The 24,310-nt window shown below is 35.4% G+C and overlaps 1 protein-coding gene across 2 annotated transcripts in view; it reads right to left on the reverse strand.

The window, feature by feature from the left end:
• Window positions 1–2,172: 2,172 nt before the first annotated feature.
• Window positions 2,173–24,310, reverse strand: part of AP3B1 (adaptor related protein complex 3 subunit beta 1) — a 303,905-nt gene continuing 281,767 nt past the window's right edge. For both annotated transcript variants that reach the window (XM_025387269.1, XM_025387270.1), the window contains exons 25-27: window positions 21,050–21,147; window positions 15,763–15,901; window positions 2,173–2,900 (exon numbers count right to left, since the gene is read on the reverse strand). In XM_025387269.1, coding sequence (XP_025243054.1) covers window positions 2,747–2,900; window positions 15,763–15,901; window positions 21,050–21,147 — 391 coding nt within the window. In that variant the 3' untranslated portion in view covers window positions 2,173–2,746. The remainder of the gene's footprint in view (window positions 2,901–15,762; window positions 15,902–21,049; window positions 21,148–24,310) is intronic.

The following is a 24,310-nucleotide window of genomic DNA, read 5'->3' on the forward strand; positions in this document are numbered from 1 at the left end:
ATAGGGTCTTGCTCTGTTGCCCAGGCTGGTCTTGAACTCTTGTCCTCAAATGATCCTCCCACGTTGGCCTCCCAAAGTGCTGGGATTCTAGGAATGAGCCACCTCACGAGGCAGACATAGTGCTCTTTTTTTCCTTCTCATTTTGTGAAAAGAGGATTTCTTTCTCCCTTTAAACCAAGTTCCCTAGAAGGTCAAAGAGACTATAGAGAGGAAATAAGTCAGGGAAAAGATCTTAGGTTTTCCTTTAGCGGGTCCAACTTTTCTGTTTTTGAAATCTTCTGTCATTCTGGATTCTTATCTTGTCTAACATCTAAATTCTTAACAACAGGAACACAAGTTATAAGGGCAAACTTTTTGTAAGCTATTATAAAGTTATTCATATGTTGCAAATAGTTATCGAGAAGGACAAGTATACAGTATTTTGAGAAATGCATTGTTACAGTCTCTTTGGAATAAAAAACTCTTCTTATAATAAATAAAGCAAATGTATTGTGATATCAAAAATGAGGCTTAGTCTGAAATATACTATGAGAGCCATTCTTCAAGATTGGTGTACATAAAATGTCCCATTAAGTGAACATTAAAATGAAAAAATATAGCTAGAATTAAGAATTCAACATTGACTAACTCGACTCAATGGAACAATTTAAAGATAATCATGGATTATGATAAAGTTAAAGGAACTATGAGGCAAGGAACTCTGAGTCACCACACCACAAAAGAAAAAAACCCCAAACCTTTAACTTGGTTGGGGCTTTGGTCATTTTTCTGTTTTACGTGAAAAATATTTTAATGATATTAAGCTACTAGTGTTAAAATGGTTTCAGCTGGTAGTGCACATAACCATCGGTACATACCGTTTGCTGGTTCACACTACATTATATTATTGATTTAGCATAATTTCAAAAGTTAGCAGCCAAAAATAAGTTAGCCAAAAGTAAAGTCCTAATGAAATTTCCTTAGTTTAAAAAAATACAAATGTGTGACCTATCTTTTAAAGATGAGTGCCCTGATGTAAGGAAAAATAAGACTTCTCAATCACAACATACACTTTCCCTCTGCCTGAAGACAGCATGGAAAAATTTTTTTTTCTTCAGAAAACAGGTATTAAACCTGTCAAATTCTAACATTTCAAAAAGTTATTGACTTAAAATTCAAAGTTATGAAGCTCTGAGCAATAAGGCTAATATGGAAATGCCAATGACCTGCGACTGCAGAGGGGCGTTTGGGTGTGTTACCACAGCGCCCAGGCTCCAGAGGGAAGTGGAACGCGTGGCTTCTGTACATTAGAACAGGACAGAACGTACACATGGTACAGAATTGGTACAGAATGTCCAGGTGGCTTCTGTACGTTGCACTTCTGTACATTCTCTTCCCGGAGATTCAGGGCTGTATTTCTGGAGCAGGAAAATTTAACAATTTTGTTGACTCTTGCCATCTCACCAGATTGAAAATTTAAATAATTTTTCTAGTCTGTTTTGTTCTTCTCAATATGTAGGTTCCAAGAAAATTCCATTCTTTCCTTTTAATGCTTCAAGCAGTGTATAGTCACTTCCTTTTTAGTTTTTAAAAATAATTATGTATGTGGCGCTATACAAAATGAGTAGCTTATACTACCTGAAAGTCCATTACCTTGCATCAAAAAGGAAGTAAAATTTCAACTGGTTTTAAAAGGTACAAAAGTATTAGAAAAGTTCTGTGATTATAGAACAACCTTAAAAACAGTAACTTAAGTTAGCAAATAAAATAAATACTCTAGGGAAAGATGCTAATATGTTGATCATATAACTAGTTTTAAAAATTTCTGTAAGTTTATGCTAGTTTCCAAAGTGGGGCATAAGGAAAAATGATTCAAAGAATTTATTCAGCAGGCCACGTAATCAGGTATCTACTACTAATAGATCAAAACTACCTAGAAAGAGATGTTTATTTTGCAACATGAAGATTTTCGTTTATGTTATTAAGTACACCAATTTTTTTTCCCCTTGGAGTAAACTATGCTATAAGTAGAAAATTTACTTGGTTTGGAAGTGGTTTTTCTTTCACTAACTAAACCACATTGCTTCTCTGCATAATGTAACACTCAAAATACTCACTTTAAAATAAGAAAACTTTAGCATATGAACTTCAGGATTATTAATAGTTTCTCAATAAAAATGCAAAGACAAATAGGATTCATGTGCTAGTTTATTTATCTTATTATTGAGAGATCACTTCATGACGACAGTTATCAGTAATCAATTACAATATCAAGAAATTCAAAGAACAAAATCTTGCAGAGACCATCTTTTTTGTATTTGGATTTAAAAAGTACGTGATCTCATTTTCACATACCAAGCTGAGAGGCCATTTAGACTATTTCATTGCTCATTTTTGCTTACTGCTGAAGGGAAGATGATTTCCAATGAACTTTAAATATCGCATTCATGTCTACCATTGTCGAAAAAGAGAAGGAAGACGAGGAGGCCAAAAGAAGCAGCAGGACAGAGAAAACGCCACATGGATTCAAGAGTTGAGATAACTGACAGTAAAATATATGCTCTTTGGTTAGCAAAGCGAAAAGGGGGAAAGTATTGCATACATGATAGATACACACTAGCATTCTAAAGCAGGAGACAAGAATGTCAAGAGTGTATTCTTCCCCCACTGCCAGATGGAAGGGCCATTATTATAAATGAAAGGCAGCAGTAGTGGATGCCAGGCACTTTTGTTGTGTGCCAGATTCTGAAGTCCAGATGTAAGCAGGTTACCCCTGAGACAGGACAGGCTTCAGTTCCCGCAGCAGAACAGAACCAATCACAGTTTTCTCAGTGTTTATGATAAGCTGGGCTGTAGAGCCTTCCTTCAGTTCCACTGTGACTAGCATCAGTGACCCACTGTGCACAGTTTTAGCTGCAAACCTGGAAGAAAAAAAAGAGAGACCTTTTATCATGAGATGGGGAGGGAAAAGGAGATAGCATACATTCAAATAGGATTAAAATAACTCTTTTTTGTCAAATGAAATAATTTGCTGCAGGCTCCCTACTGCCAAAAACCCAAAGCCAAGCATTCTTCTGAAAAATCAATAAACTGTCCAGCCCATGCTAACCACAAGCAGGTAATTTTAGTGCACATTTAAAACAGAACAGAAAAAGGAAGTCTATTTTACTTATTAGTTTAAACAACAGATGCAAGTGAATAATTCTCCAATAGATTTGAGAATCATTCATCCACTTGGTATTTAACATTTCACCATGCATAGAGCCATTTTAAATAAGCCATTGTATTTTTATTTTTAAAACATGTTAAGAAAAGGTACCTTTCTCAAAGAGCTTCAAAATTTAACTCCTCACATCTGAAAATGATTATGTAATAAGTTAGATAATTTTATGTACATTATAAAATTCTTACTAAGTTCCACTGAATTCACTCATGTAAAAATATTCAAATTAAATCTGTAATGTTAATGATGACATGAAACAAAATCACGTGACAGCTAAGTGCAACCTCACGCTTCCCTTTTTCTTTGTTTTAAAATGTTTAGAACATTAGATTTTTCTTTTTGCTTTAGAGTGTAATAGAGGAAACTTGAGGTCTCATGCTCTCCTTCTAAATTCCAAGACATGAAGAACCTACTGATTACATGGAATTAAAAGCAAAACTAGCCTTTTAAGCACTGCAATTGACTGAAAAGCCGTTGCAGGCACAACGAACTTCTGTCAATCCTGCTAATTCATTCTGCATGCACAGTTGAGCCTCAGGGTCGTGAAGGAAGAGAACAGGAACCTCCCAAGCCTCCATTTTCCACATGGAGCATGTTCCACACACTTTCTGGGGGAGGGGGTTTGATTGCAGGGATGACTGGAGAAAAACAAAGTTGCTGCACATGAGCTTTTGAAAACACTAACAAGTGTAGAGCGGGTCTGTGACCTGCTGTGACCCCACTTTGCAGGGCCAATCCCCTTGCCCCTTTCTATATGACACGTGTCTGAATCTGAGCCATCTGCCTCAATTTGCGCAACATCTTCAGCCACAATGGCACCCAGTTAGCCCTGACAACAGCTCACAATACATAAAAATAAAACTGCCGCGCTAACAGCACGCTGCGGACTATTCAAGAGCAAACCAACTGGTCAGTGTCTCATGTCTGACAATTAGCATGGGCCTTGCACAGAGCCCACGGTGTCCACAGGGATCTGTTTAATTACCATCAACATAAAAGAGGGAGTTTATCAGGAGACACTCAGAAAAACTTCACTCCCGACTTAATTAAAATATTAGCCACTTAAGCAGGAAGCAGATTCTCTTTAAATGAAAAGTAATTTCTTTTTTGGGTTTTAAAAAAAATAACATCAAGATCTCATAACACATTGATTTTTTTGAAACCAAACAAGCCATTTTTGGACAAATAAAATCAAGAACTAGGTTTTCCAACAATAATTAGAATAATGTATCAAAACCAAAACAGATATGTTAATTTTACTAAATTTCAAATATTATGAACACTTTAAATTGCGTTTTAAAATGTGAGCTAATGGGCTATCAATAAAATATGTTAGAAAATCTTCCTAGTCATTTATTTGTGAACTCTACAAGCATGCTGAAAACTTCCAAGGGATCTGACAGAGCAGTGTTCCTACTGAGAGAAGCAATTGTAAGTAACCAGTTTAGGAATATAAATTGTACCAATGTTTTTAAAGAGGTTTTTATAAACCTCTTAACACACACATCCATCTGCTTTTCAGATGTACACATGGGAGATTATGAACTAGGTACCTCAATTTCATCTTTGAGAGAACATAAAGATCACCAGCCCCAAAATGATCTCTCTTTTCTAAGGCTCCTCACAGGTTTATGCATTTCTTTTGTCTACATTTTTCAGGCTCTTCTGCTTCATAGGAGAATGCTGTTTCTATATTCCTGTTAAACCAAGTCACCAAAGGATATGAGGTGGCTCTATTTCCCCATTCATTTATGCAACTTTTCCCACAGATTTGGTCATCACATGTGTAATTCACTCAACAAATATTTCAACAGAGGTCCTATTTCTGGCAGGGTTATAATTATGTAAACAATAGTCTTATTAGTCCCTTTATTTACTTAACACTTGTGCCTTGGGACCATAGAGAAGGAGATTATGCCTGAATAGGAACACAAAAGCACTGTTGTTTGAATTTCAGGGTTGCACAGCCCCAAGGCACATTTTATCTCTTTTCTATTAAAAAACTTAGAGTTAATGTTACAATTAATATAAAGTTGGCAGAGACAAATGTCAATTTTGGTGTCAGTGTGTTGACAGAGATTAGAATTAGTATCTTGGACATGTTTTTGAAATCCTATTGCCACAAAATTCTCAGTACTATACAGAATAGGGGTATGAAAGAAAAGAGGCATTTGCTTACACTGCAGTGGAAACACGCTAAGCAAATCATCCTAGCAACAGAATCTGCTAGCTGGTGTAAAAGCTACTGCCTTTATTAACTAGGTCTCTATGTTCTCGTGGGCACAAATGGTGGAAGCAATGTTTTAAAGCAGAAGAGTAGAAGATCAGATGTTCTGACATTGTCATTTCACAGTTCAGAAAGGATATATTTAATTGGAACACAGCATGATCAAAATTGGTTTGTTTTGGCCCTCGGAAGGCAAAAACCACCACCCCAGATTTATTCATCATTTAACTCCTGCACAGGCTATACTTTAACAAACATGCAAAAAATAGTTATGGAAAGAGTACTAATTAATAAGTAATAAATAGCTAGCTTTGGGATGTCAGAAACATTGATTATAAAGTCAGGATGGGTCAGATACTTATATACTAAACTTAATGGCTGACATCAGAACCTCTGTATTTGGCCTTGAACTAAGATCACACTGTGACAAAATTTTTTCAAAAGGCATGAGAAATTTTTGATTGCTATAATGATGATAGCAGCTATCATTTGTTAAGCACTGTGTTCTGGCAGTGGGTTCTAAGTGCTTCACTGGAATTATTTCATTTAATCCTATGAGGCAGGTCACTTTATAGATGAGGGAAGTGAGGCCCACAGATGTTGAAGAACTTCCTCAGGGCCACACACCAAATTTCTGGTTGAGCAGAAATTTGAACCTAAGCATTCTGATTTCAAGTCACACAAATTCTCTTCATATATACAAAAATGCACCCTTAATAATTTGTTTTTATCAGTCAACAAAGCTTTTCCTATTTACCTAATATGCACACAATCTATTATTGTTCCAAAAACATTAAGAAGGAAGAGTCCTCTCTTCAAAAATTGTTTACTTGACTTTGCAGTGTGTTATTCAAAGCATGCTGACTTGATTCCTCATCATATTTTAAATATCTGCCTTTAAATATTTAAAACATTTTAAATATCCCCTACTCTCCTCTCCCTCAAGAGACACCAGCAGTGAAAAATACAAAGCCTTTTTGAATGGAGCTGTAACACAGGGAGGGACTACAGGGAGACCAATCAACCTCGAAAAGCAGTAACACCACAAATGAGAACAAATAAGTGGGATGTCAGTTAAAGATGTATTGCCTATGTATGACGGGCTCCATGTTATTAAAAAGATACCACCTAGATATTTTTCATTTGATTATACCACCAACCACTTGCTGTTTGTAATCACCAACTGAGAAGGTAAAACTGTTTGGCTATATCTGTATTTCATCTTATTAAATGTCTCTTTGTCTATTATCTCCAGCAATTGACATTTAATCTTTGAAGCCTATAAGAAAGAATTCTTAAGATTTACAAAAAAGACAGAATAAGCTGGTTGTCAAAGCTAAATTAAAAAAATGTTTCACTCTTCTTAAAAAGTTATTTTGTCTTAACTATAGTTGGAATTATAAAAACGGACCAAATATCAACAACAAATTTGAAAAAAATCTAATATCTATAATACACAGATTTATTCCCCATGTACTTAAACTATACTTTTTAAGATTTGTGACAAACTGGCTATAAATCATAAATGTTCTTTGTTAGAAGGAAAAGAAATCCTATAACTCAATTGTTCTAACAATTAAAATTAACAGTACAAAATGAATTTAAAAATATTTATCTGAGAGGCTGCATCAGTCTCCAGGGTAGTCACAAACATAACATTTTTTACACAGAATCAGATTTGCTATACTTAATGCAACAGCTCTAAGACATGCTTTTTCTTCTCTTGGATAGTCTTCCTGGTTTCTGATTTTTCTATTTCTATTCTGAGTTCAATTTTCTTGTGCTTTCTGTTCTACTGGTTACCAGAAGCTGTGACAATGACCCACTCAGGCTAAAACTTTTTTTTTTTGTACTCCGTACATGAAGCCTTCAATTACTGCCTGCTGAAGCAGACAGAATCCTATTAGTAAGAAAGACGATCACAAGATGCAGTGCCCTGCCCTAGCTGTATAAAAATAATTAGTCCAAAGTTGACAAATGTGTAATGAAGTCGCACAATCATTACATGTAAGAAATACTGGTTTGAATAAGCCTCCTAAACATCAATACCAAAGAATAGTGATTTGGAGCGCTATCTGCCAAAGGATTTAAGATTATAAATCTTTATTACCTTGAGTTAATATAGTAGAACATTTTAAGCAGGCAGAGAATTTGTAAGTTGTAAAAAATTCTATTTTGTTGACTATAAAATTGCATTTTAAAGTTAAACCATTACACTATTGAATTAATAGTGAGGGACAAAAAAAGCATTTACACGTGATTTAGGTTTAGAGAATTTACACAAAGCAATGTATTTTTCCCAATTATTTAAAAAATCACCTAACAATATTGTAGTATTTTCCTCTAACGTTCAAATGAGAAAAGTTAAAATAAAAAATAAACAATCACCATAATTTAGGACTCTAGTTTCTACTCTAATCTTCAGAGATGGTATAAAAAATTATTCCCCACGCTATCAGGCCAATGATGCATTCTCTTTCTTTATACAGGAAAGCTAAAAAATCTAAGTGTCCTTGCTTAAAGAAGACATAAAACATCCCAGTTATTTCAGAGCATTTCTGGTTTGTCTGGTTGGGGTGGGGTGAGATGGGGTTAACAAGAGAAAACTAATAGTAAAACAAATACGTTCTTACCCCATTCTCTTTGATTCCTTACAAAATTGTCAACCCAGGAGGAAAACCATCAAGAATACCTTTCTTTCATTTTTACATGAAACAGTTATAGATTCCTATTAGTAAAATGGTTGCATTAGAGGACATTAAATGGTGAACTTAAATAGAACTTAGAGAATGTTTTAAAGTAAAATTCAGCCGTGCAGTTTGGTTACTTCCGAAATATCCAAATATGCTTTCTGTGTGAAAATTAACTGAGGTCCGCATTTGTTTGTCAATGAAATGATACTTAGGGCCTGCAGAGTTCAAAGCAGTCAGATAAAAAGCAGTGCTGTCCTCTAGTGGACAGCCACCAACCTGAGAAAGAACTGTTTTGATGATTTAAAGAGGTTCTACAAATTTCAGTCCTGTTTGAGACTCAAAATTTGTCATATGGTAGAAAAGACCTAAGCCTGATAGTTTTATACTTAAAACTGTTTATACAAAATTTTGTTTCTGTTTATACAATGAAGAAGGTTGACAGTAGTATCAGGACTTATAAAATTAGGGCAACAAGGCATCCAATGTTATTTGAAAAGCAAAAATTCTTTGGAGAATTATAAATTCTCCAAAATTACCCAGAATTTAAATCCCATATAGTTAGTACAAGAGAAGAAAATAACTAACAAACAAAAACAGTAACTCAAAAGTTAATAAACCTAAGAATAGAGAAAGGGAAATATTAGAGACCCCATCAAAAAGTGTCTTTGCCATTTGTGTTTGCAACCCTAGCACTAGCAAAATCTGTCACAAAGGTCTCCAAAAAAATACTAAGTGAAGGAGTTACACATTATAGATCTTTTTAAGATACCAAAACTAATGTGTACCAGTATTTCCCCTATTAACAACCTTTAAACAGGTATGTAATAACGGTGATTAACTGGGTGAGTTTAAGGCCTAGAAATGAAACAAGTTGGCCAGGCATGGTGGTGCATGCCTGTAATCCCAACACTTTGGGAAACCAAAGCGGGAGGATTGCTTGAGCCCGGCAGTTCAAGACCAGCCTGGGCAACATAGGGACACTCTGTCTCTACAAAAAAAAAAAAATTAGCTGGGCATGGTAGCAGGCACTTGTAGTAATAACTACTCAGGAGGCTGAGGCAGGATGATTGCCTGAGCCCAGTTCAAGGTTGCAGTGAGCTATAACTGTGCCACTGCACTCCAGCCGGGGGAACAGAGTGAGACCCTGTCTTAAAAGAAAAAAAAAAAAAAAAAGAAATGAAACAAGTTGTTCTTTACCTGTACTTGAATTAAATAATAAGACTTTTGTTTTAAACTTGAAATAAACTGTCTTCATGTGTGTTGATAAATTAAAAAGTTGACTGCCTGGTTGCCAATGGATACACTGTTCCACTCACAGCACCAGACTTTCCTAATAGTTAAGGACCTAGTGACAATAGTAAAACAACATTTATTTGACTAAGATTGTAATTATCCACAAGTTGCATAGGTAAAAGCTTGCAAATTTAAAAAGTGACAGGATAAACAAAATCCAAATTGCTAATTAAGATATACGGGGCGGGGGGTGAGGAAGTGGGGAAGGAATATCAGTAGTGAATACAAGTTAATAATGAAAGTTGCTCCAGAATCTTACTGAATAATAAGGTAAGAACTAAAATAGAATCATGGCAGAGACAGGGCGTTCTGTCTTCAATCAAATATCACATTTTCTCCTCAGAGGGTTAATTTGTGGTTCATGAAAGGACAAAATGAGTAGGTAAGTGTGACAATCTTTTCAACAACATTATTGTATGCAAACATCAGGATTTCTGACTACGGGTGAAAATGTGAGATGGCTGAGACTGCTGAAAGACATACACAGTTATGGTCTAAGACTGTTTTATAGACACGGCTCTAATGTACTCCCGGAATGGACAATACACTATCTTGCCGGAGCACTCTGGGATATGTGTAAGAAAAATTAAACCAAACATCTCATCTACTGGCATCCCTTACTGACTAAGCGGGAAAAAAGAAAACATATAAACCTAGGAAAAAGTATTTTGAAATGTGTCATGTGGCAATACAGCTTGATAATTCAGGGCAGCCTCAAACTGTGGACTTCGGAACATTTGCCTTCTAACCACTTGGAGTGCTGCCTAAAATAGAGATTCCTGGGCTCTGTCTCAGATTTACTGAAGCTGAGTTTTTGGGGTGGGTTCCAGAAATCTGAGTTTTACACAAACTCACACGATTTTGTGGTACAGAAAAACCTTAGCGATTTCGGAGCGACAGGTTTTTCGTTTTCTGCTTTTTGGCCACTGCACTTACTCCTTAGTGCTGTTACCAGAGGACATGCAATGTAATAAAAGCAAGGCACCTCAGTTTCCACGACGTTGAACACAAACCTCCTTCCTAAACCCTTTCTGGATATTTCACAGAGAATCACCAGAAAGTGTTCCTGGCCCTGAATGAACTGGGATCCCCACAACTAACGCCTCTAATCTCCTACCTTCGAACACATGAGGTCTTGCCCCTTCCCCTTTGCAGTCCATTCATCTACTGGTTTAATACTGTCCATTTTGCCTTTGGGATACACTTTATTTATGTATTCGTTTACTAGTATTGTCTTAAGTAATATGCATTAAGACCTTCACCATGTATAGTATATCTCATTAAAATAAATTTGAATATCTTACACAGGAAATGAAGATATTCAGCTATATATTTAATAAGTGCTTTTTGATGATGATGGAAATTCTCATTTTTGTAATACTCCTTATCATGCATTAACAGTAATTTGGAAAACAGCAGATTGACACAATGACCATAACTCTGTATCTCTTTTTTTTTTTTTTTTTTTTTTTTTTGAGGTGGAGTCTCCCTCTGTTGCCCAGGATGGAGTACAGTGGTGCCATCTTGGCTGACTGCAACCTCTACCTCTTGGGTTCAAGCAATTCCCCTGTCTCAGCCTCCCGAGTAGCTGGGATTACAGGTGCCTGCCACCACGCCTGGCTAATTTTTTTTGTATTTTTAGTAGAGACGGGGTTTCACCATGTTGGCAGGCTGGTCTTGAACTCCTGACCTCAAGTGATCCGCCTGCCTTGGCCTCCCAAAGTGCTGGGATTATGGGCGTGGGCCACCATGCCCGGCCACTCTGTATATCTCAATAAGATGATTTTGTTCTCAAAGAGCAAGTTTTTCAAGTAAGTACAACAGAAATGAAGATAAAGTTGAGTCTCTCAATAGTATACTGTTTGGCTCTGATCCTCTCACTCATTTAGAAAATTACAACTAAAAATCATATAATCTAATAGTGGATCTGCTTTCTCAACTGATCTTTAAAAGTGTTAATGAAATAAAAAATGTTTCTGGTTTTTGAAGTGAATTTCATAAAACCTGTGCTCATTTAATTGGCTTTTTCTTAATGAGGGCCATTTTCTTTTTTTTTTTTTTTTTTGAGACGGAGTCTGGCTCTGTCGCCCAGGCTGGAGTGCAGTGGCCGGATCTCAGCTCACTGCAAGCTCCGCCTCTCGGGTTTACGCCATTCTCCTGCCTCAGCCTCCCGAGTAGCTGGGACTACAGGCGCCCGCCACCTCGCCCGGCTAGTTTTTTTGTATTTTTTAGTAGAGACGGGGTTTCACCGTGTTAGCCAGGATGGTCTCGATCTCCTGACCTCGTGATCCGCCCGTCTCGGCCTCCCAAAGTGCTGGGATTACAGGCTTGAGCCACCGCGCCCGGCCAATGAGGGCCATTTTCTGTTGCTGTGTTAAGAGTCATTTTCTATTAAGTCTTCAATTAAAATTTGTACTTTATACCATTACATACTTCTACACATTAATAAAAAGGTTCACTTTTCCTTAGATAATTCTTATACTAAGTATTTCTTTACCTGGCATTTAATGTAAAAATGTATAAAATTTGAAGAGCAGTAGAAATAAAGTATTCCAAAATTAGGCAATGGAAACTCTATTCATTAAAGGGTTAGAATGAATACACTAATTCTTATTAAAAGTCCTCCCAGAAAGAAAAGATCCTGAAAAATTAAATAGAACATAAACCAGCCAAGAGTAACTTAACATACTGGAAATTTTAATCTCTTAAAATACTAGTAGTAAAAATGCTTTTCACACTTGGTGTTTTTAAAAATAATCCTAAACTGATTACCATTAATAAATATTAGAGTGGCTTTGGTCTTACTCTTCATAAACTCAAAAACATAACTATCACAAAAGAATAAGGGAATCATTCAAAATCTCATAGGGATTTCAATTTTATCATTAGCAATTAAATAATATATAAACTTAGATATAGAAACATATTAATTCCACAGGGTAATATAATATGGAACACTTTAGTTAAAAACATTTATTTCAATAAAGTGGTAAACAGTTAATTTAGATTATTATAATGTAAACACTAATTCCTATTTCATTTTAAATGAAATTAAGAGGCCGGGCGCGGTGGCTCAAGCCTGTAATCCCAGCACTTTGGGAGGCCGAGATGGGCGGATCACGAGGTCAGGAGATCGAGACCATCCTGGCTAACATGGTGAAACCCTGTCTCTACTAAGAAATACAAAAAATAGCCGGGCGAGGTGGCGGGCGCCTGTAGTCCCAGCTACTCAGGAGGCTGAGGCTGGAGAATGGCGTGAACCCGGGAGGCGGAGCTTGCAGTGAGCTGAGATCCGGCCACTGCACTCCAGCCTGGGCTACAGAGCGAGACTCCGTCTCAAAAAAAAAAAAAAAAAAAAAAAAAAAATGTGCCACTTGATGAGATATTACATGTAAACTAGAAATACTGAAGGAAAACATAATGTTATTAAAACACAAACATTTCTTAGTGCTTTTGAAAACCTTTNAAAAAAAAAAAAAAAAAAAAAAAAAAAAAAAAAAAAAACCAGAAATTAAGAAAAGCAAAAAAAAACTGTACAAAAGTACAGTTTTATTAACAATTGTTTATTTTTGTTTTAATTGCTATTAGCAAAAAGAATGAGAAAAAGTGTTACATACACAAGATAATAATTTATGTCAATTTCTGTATAAAAAATACAAATAACTTTACGTGTTTGTCACCTGGAAGCTTTCTAAAATTTAGAACATTATTACAGCCATACTTTAGCTATAAAAGCAAATATGAAATATTTTTCAATTCAGTATGGTGGGACTTGAGAAGCAAGTTAAGACAGCACAGCCTATTCTTAAGTATTTACAGGTATTTTATTGACTTTTGACTCTGTAGTAACTTGGGCCCTCCCCCAGGTTACAGAGCCAAACACCAGGCCACTGATGATGGGGCTAGAACAGAAAAGCCTCAAGACACTGTGGATGAGTATGAGGAACACGAACATTAAGTTTGGGTTCAATCTCTGCATTCCAAAGTCAAATATAAATGGTTCTTAGTTGTGTGTCTCCTCTGCATTAGCATGGACAATTGAGAATTGACTGTAATTTTAATTTAAATCATTTGAGCAGGTATTACAGGTATTACGTTCCAAACCAGCAAGACAAGTTACTGGCAAACTATCTTTAATAAGAATTATACAACTGTGCTAAGGGTCCCTTTAAGTCTATCTCCCAATAGGAAGATAGCTTTCATTTTATGTGGCTTTGTAACTTCACTTTTCTTCTTCTTTCTTTTCTCTTTTTTTGAGACAGGGTCTCACTCTGTCACCCAGGCTGGAGTGCAATGGTGTGATCACAGCTCACTACAGCCTTGACCTCCATGGGCTCAGGTGACCCTCCCACCTCAGCTTCCCAAGTAACTGGGACCACAGGCATGTGCCACCATGCCGGACTAAATTTTATATTTTTTGTATAGACAGGGTCTCCCTATGTTGCCCAGGCTGGTCTTGAACTCCTGGGCTCAAGAGATCTGCCCACCTTGGCCTCCCAAAGTACTGGGATGACAGATGTAAGCCACCTTGCCCAGCCTTGACATTTTTTCTTCTAAGAAACAAAAATCTAGACAGCTGCCATTGCTTTCAGAAAAGTTAAACAAACAAACAAAAAGACAACCCAAAACAACCTATACACAAAACAAAACTAGTGTTCCAACATAAACAGTGGCTACTCTATATCTTTTTGTACATTACAAAAGAACATATTAAAACAAGACTGCAGTATTGCTGGATACTAGGTGTTTCAGGTAAAATTTCATACTGAAGAAGTTACAGTTGATAATACGGAATTTAGGTGTTTTAGTAAATTCAATAATTCCAAGGACCCATAAATAAAACAAAACAGTTTCTGTTAGAGAAAATTACCTAGGAAAGTGAAAAGAAGTATTTAAAGCAGAATAAAATTAAAACAGGAAAACTCAAAATCACAATATTTATTTGCACTGAAAAGGCTTTTGTTTACTCTTTTCCCTATTGAACAACATTAACTGATAAATAAGTTGTATTTTTGTGATGGTCTGTATCATGGCCTTACATCCATTTTCTTATTTTATCACTACCCTAAAAGAAACAAAAGCAGGAGACCTCTTGAGCAACTTAAGGACCCTATGTTCGTTTAAAAAAACAGTACAAGGTAAATCTATTTTTAAACTAGTACATGCAGTTTTTATTCTGCTGTGATCAGTTCAGTGAAGTCAGGCAACTATGAATACAGTAATGGCAGATCAGCTCTTCTGAAGTCAAATCTAATGTTCTTTCATAGCTATCACAGAATTTCATTTCAGTCCTCCCCAACTTTTTTTTCCTGCCACCCATTTCCAAACACATGAGGAATGTAAAGCGCGTAAGAAGTTACAACTTCCCCAAGATGACCAAGACAATTAGTGGCAGAGTTAGGTCTAAAACCCAAATCACCTGTAGCATTTTTCATATGGGGCCTCTCTTACTCCTGTGCTAACTAAAAAAATGGTTTTTAAGGTCCGCGGGCCTTCCCTTTGATGCTAAATTTGTTTTCCATGGTTCGTAATTATATAAGAAAGGGCACACTAAATATACAGTGCGTAGATATTTTTAATGGCAGAAGTATGTCTGCCAAGTATGTAAAATTGCCAAGGGAATTTTACAACAAATTCCCTTAAGCTCACACAGGACTATGCAATCACCAAATGGGTAAGAGATAATTATTTTTATCTTTACATTCATTTAAAGCCACGGGCATTCATAAAAATACAAGAGGGCAAACATTAATCACATTTTCTGCTGCCTTTCAGGACAGATACCTTGGATCTCATATTTCAGATGCCTGGTGATGGAAAATATTACTGGTCTAAGAAACAGAAGCTGTATTTACCCCCATGTTGGTCATCTAGCAGCGCTTTATTTACTGGAAGCAGTCTTAGGGGATGGCTATAAAAAGGAAATCTGTATGTAGTACCCAAACTTCCTCCCTTTCAATTAAAAAAGTCCAACTATATTGCTTTATAGAATAGTTCTTCCTGGACATCTACTGAATCTAGTGAAATAAGATAAACTCTCAACCATTTCATAAAGGGTAATTTTATAAATTACCAAGCTATTATAAAATGTGAATATGCTCTGTATATCTTCCAGGAAAGACCAGACCAGTATGATAAGGATGCTCTGAGAGGGAAAAGACAGCCTTAATGCAAAGCAATAAACAACTATACCATCAGAAAACAAAAAGGAGTGTGTGTGTGTGTGTGTGTGTGTGTATATATATGTTTAGGGGTTATTATTTCCAAAGAAAACAATGAATTTAAAATTATATATTTATACGTACTCAAGTCATCTCCACCTCCACATTGTGTGTTAGTGAACCCACCTGTGTATATTATCCTGGCCCGAAGGGACTGCACCTACATTGGCTATATTAACAACCTTCTGAAAGATCACAGAGGGAGTGAAATTCTGTGGTGCAGCAATGATGACAGCAGAAGTTTCATTCATTCCTGTTAGCATTCCTGTAAAAGCAAAAGAAGGCTCCCTTTTACTAATTTCTTTTTGAAAATTACATTTACAGAATTTTAAGCTCATGGCCAAAATTTTAACTTTTTTCAACAAAAGAAACACCATTTAGGATGCAATTTACAAGATAATTATAAAACTAAAACAATATGCAATTGTTTCAAAGATTTTTTAAAAATCCTCATTGTATAGGAAAATGTGTAAAAATGCAGTTAAAAATCACTCAATAAATCTAATTTTAAGTATGATAGGATAAAAACTTAGAATCACAAATATGAAATATCAATTTCAGTCTCTTTAAAATATACTCAATCTGGGGTTTATGCAAACTAGTACGCTTTTACTTCTTAATAATATATAAATGTATTTATTACTATTGCTATTTTTTTCTGTTCATTCAAAGATCTCTCATTGCCAAATGTTGCATGAGAACACATCAAAGTAATTCCAGTGTAACTAGCAGCAATACCTGATAAATGGCCTCAGTATGACAGATCGAAGTTATCTCAACAGGGACTGGAAGTCACTGAAAATGTACAAGTATTTAGGCTATACTTAGAGATAAAAGTACTTGCCTAGTGAATGAAACTATAGTTGCTGACAAAAACACAAATTGAAATTTCTGAAGTAAAAACTTGAAAATGAAGGAAAAAATGAGAATGAAAACTCTTAAATCCCAGGGATGTTTCAAATAATATTTAGGAAAGAAATTAAGTTAAGCAAAAGCATGAAAAAAACCATACAGAGTCAATGCAAGACATGCCATTAATATTCAGATCTCCTGTAAAAATGTTCAGTGAACAAATTCAACAACGTACCAAACACTTCAAACAAATACTGAAATTTAGTACCCGGGTTAAAAAACACATTAATTACAACAAATGCCATCTATTTGGATCTGTGATGTAAGTCATAGACATCTAATGGCATCTATTAAAACCAATAACTCTTTGAGATATTTGATATGTGCACAGTAGTTTACAAAATTGATGAAAATAGTAAAAATCTGATTTCATGTTTTCAAAAGACCCTGCGCCTTCAGGCATATATATCTAATTTTTAGTTATTTATTGCAAATGAAACCTAAAATTTAAAAGAATCCCTACGATTAACAGTATGAAAACACTAAAGCCTAACACTGTGAAAAGACTTTTGCCGTCAGAAAATAAAACTATCTAGCTTCTAACAACAAGCATTTTTTACTAACCACTTTCAAACTCTGGGAACACTATGTTCTGTCTTAGACCGTTTAACTTCAATATTAGGCAAAAGCTTTAAAAACTATACAAACAGTCAAACACTGCTTTTAAGTAAAGCACAGTGGCTGACATAACACTGCTGAGAGATGTGTGTACTCATTTAGGATTTAAACCTTCTCCATTAAGCTCTATTGAAGAGCAACTGCTGAATAAATGAATGCAACTATGTTTATGTTAAAAGCCTGTTTCCCGCAGCATGTAATTAAAGGAAATGTTGTACAAAGCCAGTACTTTTGTCAAGCTCCTGTAAATGGAAAGATGGATAGCACTCAGAGAAGTGAATGCATTGCTTCATATTTAACCTTAACACTCTTGTCATTAATGGTTTGTCTAACTTGTTCTATAAAAGACAAGGTACTGCTCCATTGAAGTAAAATTAAAAAAATCAACTAAACCATGCTTTTCAGAACAGAAGATTCATTATCGTCAGCTAATGTATTGGCATAAAGCAAAGTAACATCCTATCAAGTAAGGCACACATTCAATCTGCCTTCCCACCCCCCTTTATTTTTAACTCATGCTGTTTTATTGTTATAGGCAATTTGTACCACTCAGCATGACAGTGTAAACTGAATCAAGATTAATTTACATGCAAAAGAACACTTAGGAGAGCAGCATGGTAAGCAAATGTATTGTCTCGATTGCTGAGGTGGAAAAAGAACCTGGAAAGAAAAAAAGGTGCCCTAATTAAGGGGCATCAAATATGATTGCTTATGGTAGTTAAGGGCCAGAAAATAGTAAATGTCTGACCATTTAAAGAATTAGCATCTCGCTAGCTAGGAACCCATAAGATGGATGCATAAATCATAATAAAATTAAGTAAACATTTTAGGTTTCTTAAACCAGAGATTTTTCTAAATGAAAATATATCAGGTATTCTCAAATTAACAGGAAAGAAAAACAAGCGAAGGTTTCATTAAAAGTTTCTCCTAAAAAATAATACTTTAAAACACTATAGAGCCTGTCATATATTAATAAAGGTAAAATCACTGGGAAAATATTTTAAAATTGTCAGCTAAATAATTTGTGGCTTTATTAGAGTCTCTCTAAATTTTGGTGAAGGCAGTAGATAGCACTTACTTTAGGCTAATCAGCTGTAATTAACTGTTAAAAGGCAAACCAAATAATGTAAAAAAAATAAAATTCAAAAAAAATTTCTAAGTTTTAGATTTGTAATTTAATTCACAAGAAGAAAATGAATAAAAATTCAAAAAATTTTTCTAAGTTTTACATCTGCAATTTAATTCACAAGAAGAAAATAAACAAGAGGAGGCATCTTAGAATAAGGCTTAGGCCTCTTGAAATTAAAACTGCGTGAAGAAACCAAATTAAATATTTTTAAGTAAAAAAGAGATCCCATATTATTTTCTTATTGAAAGCATCTCACAGCTAGATCATTAACTAATTCTGCAATGCTTGAAACTCACAGCAATGAAATAAATCATGCTTCTGATGGAGGCTTATATACATAACCATCAATATATAGAATAATCTTTCATTTACTACTTTGACTACCAATCTTATTATATATATAAAAAATGTTTAGCCATGAAACCCTAAATGCAACAACTGAGAAAAAGTGATAGATCATGTTGCATATTAGAAATAAAACTTTTGTTTTTAAAAAACATTAACTTAAAATGCAATACTCTGTTAGAACCACTTTTATTTAATACTATATACTTTTCAGTTATGTATATCTTTAGAATAAAAATGGAACCATATTCCTTATGTTCCTTATTTATAATTTTTTCAGTTAAATTGAATTAACACATTTAACGTACTTCTTGAGTTTTAAAATGTGTCATATGAAATAAGGTATTATGTAAATCCTTTTTATTCAAGGTAGAAAAATCAGTTAAAGCTGGTGTACCCCCGCCCACACACACACACTCCCCCCTTAAATTTACTTGCGTTTTACCTTCCAGAATTTTGCATTGATAAAATCTGAGGAAACAGATTTTTATTCTGATTTAGGATTTTCTGTTAGCGAGAGATTTCTAGGTATCTTTTGTGGAAATAAGCTACGCTCCTACTAGAGCAGTATAACAAATACATGTGTAAAGTTGAGGATTGAGACCTCTATTACCAAACCTGCTGAAACCTATAACTAAAAAGATGCTATTGAAAAGACTCTTTAAACCTGTGCTAAATTTGCCAGCATCAAGTTCCACATCAAAGAATGAATTCAGGAAGACAGAAAGAATGATACAGAAATGCCAAGAGACTTGCAAGGATTTACAAATACTTCATATAAACAAATTTTCAAATAGCTTTATTCAGAGTAGCCTTTCTGCTCTATTAAACATAGCAAACAGCTGCCAGATTTATTCAGACAAATAATCAACAACCATAGAAGTAAAATGGCAGAAGAAAAAGGAATTTTGGCAACAACTCCACAGAGGACCACAGCTATTCTCCAAGTGCACCTCTCTCATGCACTTACGGTTCTGTATGGCTAGTCAGCGAAAAATCCCTCAGTCACAGCAGAGCACAAAAAATTTGATCGAAATATTAAGTATTCTAAACAAAAGCTGAGGGAATGAAAGGGTATATAATAATCTGCTGCTTCAGATAACTTTAGCCGCACTTTTCAAAAAAAGAATATCCCCTTAACAATAAATGTGCCAACGCCTTATTCAGTCACCATGTGCCACTCACCTTGGTTTGCTGAGCAGATGTAAAGCAGAGAGGCAGGCTTTAGCCAGCAAAGGGTAAGAATAGCAAATATAAGAATCAATTCAATTTGTCAATAGAAAAATAAAATCACAAAGATAATTTTCCTCTATAGCAATAATCAACTTTCCAAGAAATGCAAATCCAAAGAAAGATTTCATCGTTCTTTTTTATCACTTAAATAATGCCCGAGCAAAAATATTACTATTAATTTACAGTCTTGTATGAGATTTTCTTTTTGACACTGCGAATTGCAAAGGCTTAGAGTAAAAACAGTATCTTCAGCATAATAATGGAGTGCCAGGAAGCATGCCCCTCTTCTTAGGTGTAGGTATTCGTGTGTGCCTAGTACATTCTGGAAGTTTGATGGGTATGATTTACTACCTCAAAGTGAAGGGATCTTTGATAACACCCTCCACAGGAAAAAAATGGCTGAGATTCACATAAAATTGTAAAAACTGCTGACTATAGCATTTAAATATGCCTTAGTTTTATAAACGTTATCGTTAATTAAACACATAAAATCAGACAGTTATCTCCCCTTATTCACATATAAAAAAAACCACCTCGCTTTTATTAGAAGGTATGTTTGACTCTGGGCAAACTACAGATATTAATATTTGCATTTTGCTGAAAATATTTTCTTTTTAAGTACTTATTTTAAAAATGTTTCAGTTCTAATATGTTCTGACAACACAGCATTTCTTTAATATAGAATTAGGTCAAAAGAAACCAGAAGTATTTTAATGCCATAATTAGGACTTTATTTTGAAGGGTAAGGTAGTTTAATGTGTGCAGGGACAAATACATTAGTAAGACATAAACAGTTCTATAATGAAAAAAATACACAAACATAACAATTATAGTGGTAGGACATCGGTAAAGTCCCCGATTCCTGGCACTTTCAATAATACAAAACCCCTTAGTATATCATCGGGTTGACAAGCGACAACTCTCAGCATTGAAAAGGTGATTAAGAATTAATTTATCATTTTAAAGACATATTAATCAATTTTCAAGTGTGCCAGAAATATAGACAAACATCTATTTTTAAGATTGTAAGTGCAAAGCATTAACAAAAATTGGAAGATTGTGCACTAATATCTGTTAATGGCTATGTATACATGAAAATTTGTTTTAGAGACTGTACAGGAATGAGCACATATTATTTGGTGTGTAAATTTCTAGTAAGTTGTAGACATCTCTCACCTTGCTCTTTCTTAAAATCTTTCTCTGACATGGCCACAGGTAAAAGCAGTTCTCCAACAGGTGGTTGAATATTAACACTGAAGCAATCATCCTTGGTACTGAAGAAAAACAATCAAAGCTGACTAAATGCTTCATAAATAAACATTCTTAATACTAAGTAGTTAAATCAATGCAATGAAAGCATATGCTAGCATAGACAGTATAAGGTCTTTTTGGTTTAAATATCACAGCTAAAAAGGTTTAAACATTTTCCTGAACAACATTACTTGCAGAAGAATACATCTGTTTTCTCAATCAGGACTTTTTTTTAAAAACAAAACTACATAGGTATAGTAAATTATCCCATTTGAAAAATAACTTTAAAAACTTGCAGTAATTGTATGTAACCACTACCACCAGAGAAGCACTTCATGCAGCTTGTAGAGAAGTAATATTTTATCTCTAGTTTGCATACATCTTAAAGTATAGAAGATGAAGTGCTTTAGTCTGAAACGGTTAAGATCTCTTTTTAAAAATATTAGTTTTTAATAAAGAAGAAAATAGAGTGACCATATTGTGTTTAGATAGGTGCTAATAGTAATATCTCATCTGCAAACTTGCTTTCCTTAAAAAAAAAAAAAAAAAAAAAAAAAAAAAAAAAAAGCCCTTATTTGCTAGTAGTGCTATTCATTGACATCATTGACCAACATGGTAAAAATTATTATTTCAAATGACAGGATATGAAGAATTTAAGAAAGCCAACCATGTTTGTTCTAATATCAGATAGAAAAACAATAAGTGCATTTACGTAAGTCTCATGACATTATGATCAATAAAAAAATACTAAATTGTCTAAAAAATGTTTTAAAGTTAGATGTTTAGGGTTAGGTTGAGTGTATCCTAAATGATAGCAGTGTGTTTGGCTGCAAATAAGCAGAAAATCCAATTAACAGTTTTTTGAGAAGAAGGCATTGATTGTTTATAATACAAGAAGTCTTAGAGTTACCAGTCACAGGCTCATTAAGTGGCTTAAAAAAGCCTTTAGAGGCCCAGATTCCTCTAGCTTTCCACTCTGCCATCCTTACTACGTTGGTTTTCATCCTCATGGTTGCCACATGGCTGCTGTATCTCCAGGTACCTAGTTTACATTCCATTGAAGGAAGGGTGGTGATGACAGAGTGTTGAGTAACTGTGTCAACCAAATCTGTTCCTTTTTATCACAAAAGCAAAAGTTTTCAGGAAGTCCCATAGAGGGACTTCTACTTTCATATTAGAACTGGATCCCACAGCCTGTGAGATGGTAGCTAGAGAAACAGGGATTGTGGATAAGAAATACTAAACATTAGGTTAAGAAACACTTGAATTTATTCATGTGTGGGTAGAGACAAATGACATAATATAAAAAAAGAACATAAAATCCACTTTTATTTTATGCTATTATGTATTGTATTCTTGCAAGTGGCCTTATATTTTTTCCATATGTAGATTGTCCAAGGCAAACCAATAACTCCAATTTATTTGTCAATTCAATAAACACTTATTGAATGCAAACTTGATCCTATGTAGTGTGTGAATATCTGGGGATTTAATGCCAAGTGAGATTGGCCCTTCAAGCTCACAAATCTAGTTGGAGGGAAAGAAATTACACTTATAATGGAACGGCAGGCACTACATTAGATATGTGGAAAGCATTCTGCAGGAGTGAGGCTGAGTTTACTTCCAAGAGGAGAAAGAGGGCGTTCTAGGCCTGTACTTTGGGAATGAGGAGCAGACTAATATGTCAACAGAAGAGGCTGGGGGCACATGGCAGAGTATCATATATGGTATGACCACTCATCCCAGTCCTCCCAGGAATAGTCCCAGTTTACGGCTGTTGTGGAATCCTGTCCAGCTGGTGCCTACTTTCACTCTCTAAAGTATCCTGATATGTGTGATAAAGCATATGGTTACTTTACTCATATAACTAAGACAAGGGTGTTTCAGTGTTTCTTGAAGCAATGGGAAACTACTAGAGATTTTTGGCGTAGGAAGGTAAATGGTCCCATTTATGTTTTAGAAACTCCAGTGGCAGTGGTAAGGTGGAGTAAGGGAGAAACCAAAGGCAGGTACATCAGTTAGGAGTCTAAATTAATAGTCTAGGCAGGGTTTTGATTTTTTTTACGCATTTGCTGCGTGTTTTTTTACTTTAATAAAGCCTAAAACGGATATTAAGAGATAGCTTCTGTTATTTCAAATTTACTGAGAAGAAAACTAAAAAGAAGTTGAACTATATGCCCAAGGTCACACAGCTAGTAACTGACAGCACCGGGATTTGAACCCAGGTGTATCTAACTTCAAAGTCCACATTTATTCCACTATAATATGCAACTTCCCCAGGGTGAGCAGCACTGGGCAGAGGGCAGACGGAGTATTTTATGGATATTCTAGAGTAGAAGGGACACACCTGGTGATGAATGGAGGGAAGAAACTTCACACCTTCTAATGTGAACAACTGGGTGAATGACAAAGTGCTGAAGGAGTTTGGGGACTTAAAGAAAATGATTTGGCTTTAGCCACATTATATTTTGAGTACTGAGTTACCCATGAAGAGATATTCAGCAGATAAATGGAAATACAAATCAAGAATCTGGAGAGAGACTAGCTGCGCATAGTGACATGTGCTTATAATCCTAGCTATTTGGGAGGGTGAGCTGGGAGGATTGCTTCAGCCCGGGAATTTGAGACTACAGCGAACTATGATCATGCTACTGCACTCCAGCCTAGGTGATAGAGTGAGACCTCATCAAGAAAAGAAAAGAAAAGAAAAATAAAAGAAAAGAGAAAAGAAAATAAAAAAGAAAGGGAATTAGGAGAGAGGACAGGGCAGTACGTAACAGTCTGGAAGCAGTAAGAATGGTGTAAATGCATGAAAAAATGCTCATCATCACTGGCCATCAGAGAAATGCAAATCAAAACCACAATGAGAGGCCGGGCGCGGTGGCTCAAGCCTGTAATCCCAGCACTTTGGGAGGCCGAGATGGGCGGATCACGAGGTCAGGAGATCGAGACCATCCTGGCTAACACGGTGAAACCCCGTCTCTACTAAAAATACAAAAAACTAGCCGGGCGAGGTGGCGGGCGCCTGTAGTCCCAGCTACTCGGGAGGCTGAGGCAGGAGAATGGCGTGAACCCGGGAGGCGGAGCTTGCAGTGAGCTGAGATCCGGCCACTGTACTCCAGCCTGGGCGGCAGAGCAAGACTCCGTCTCAAAAAAAAAAAAAAAAAAAAAAAAAAAAAAAAAAAC

The sequence above is a fragment of the Theropithecus gelada genome, chromosome 6 (genome assembly GCF_003255815.1).
Source record: "Theropithecus gelada isolate Dixy chromosome 6, Tgel_1.0, whole genome shotgun sequence".
NCBI classification, from domain to species: Eukaryota; Metazoa; Chordata; class Mammalia; order Primates; family Cercopithecidae; genus Theropithecus; species Theropithecus gelada.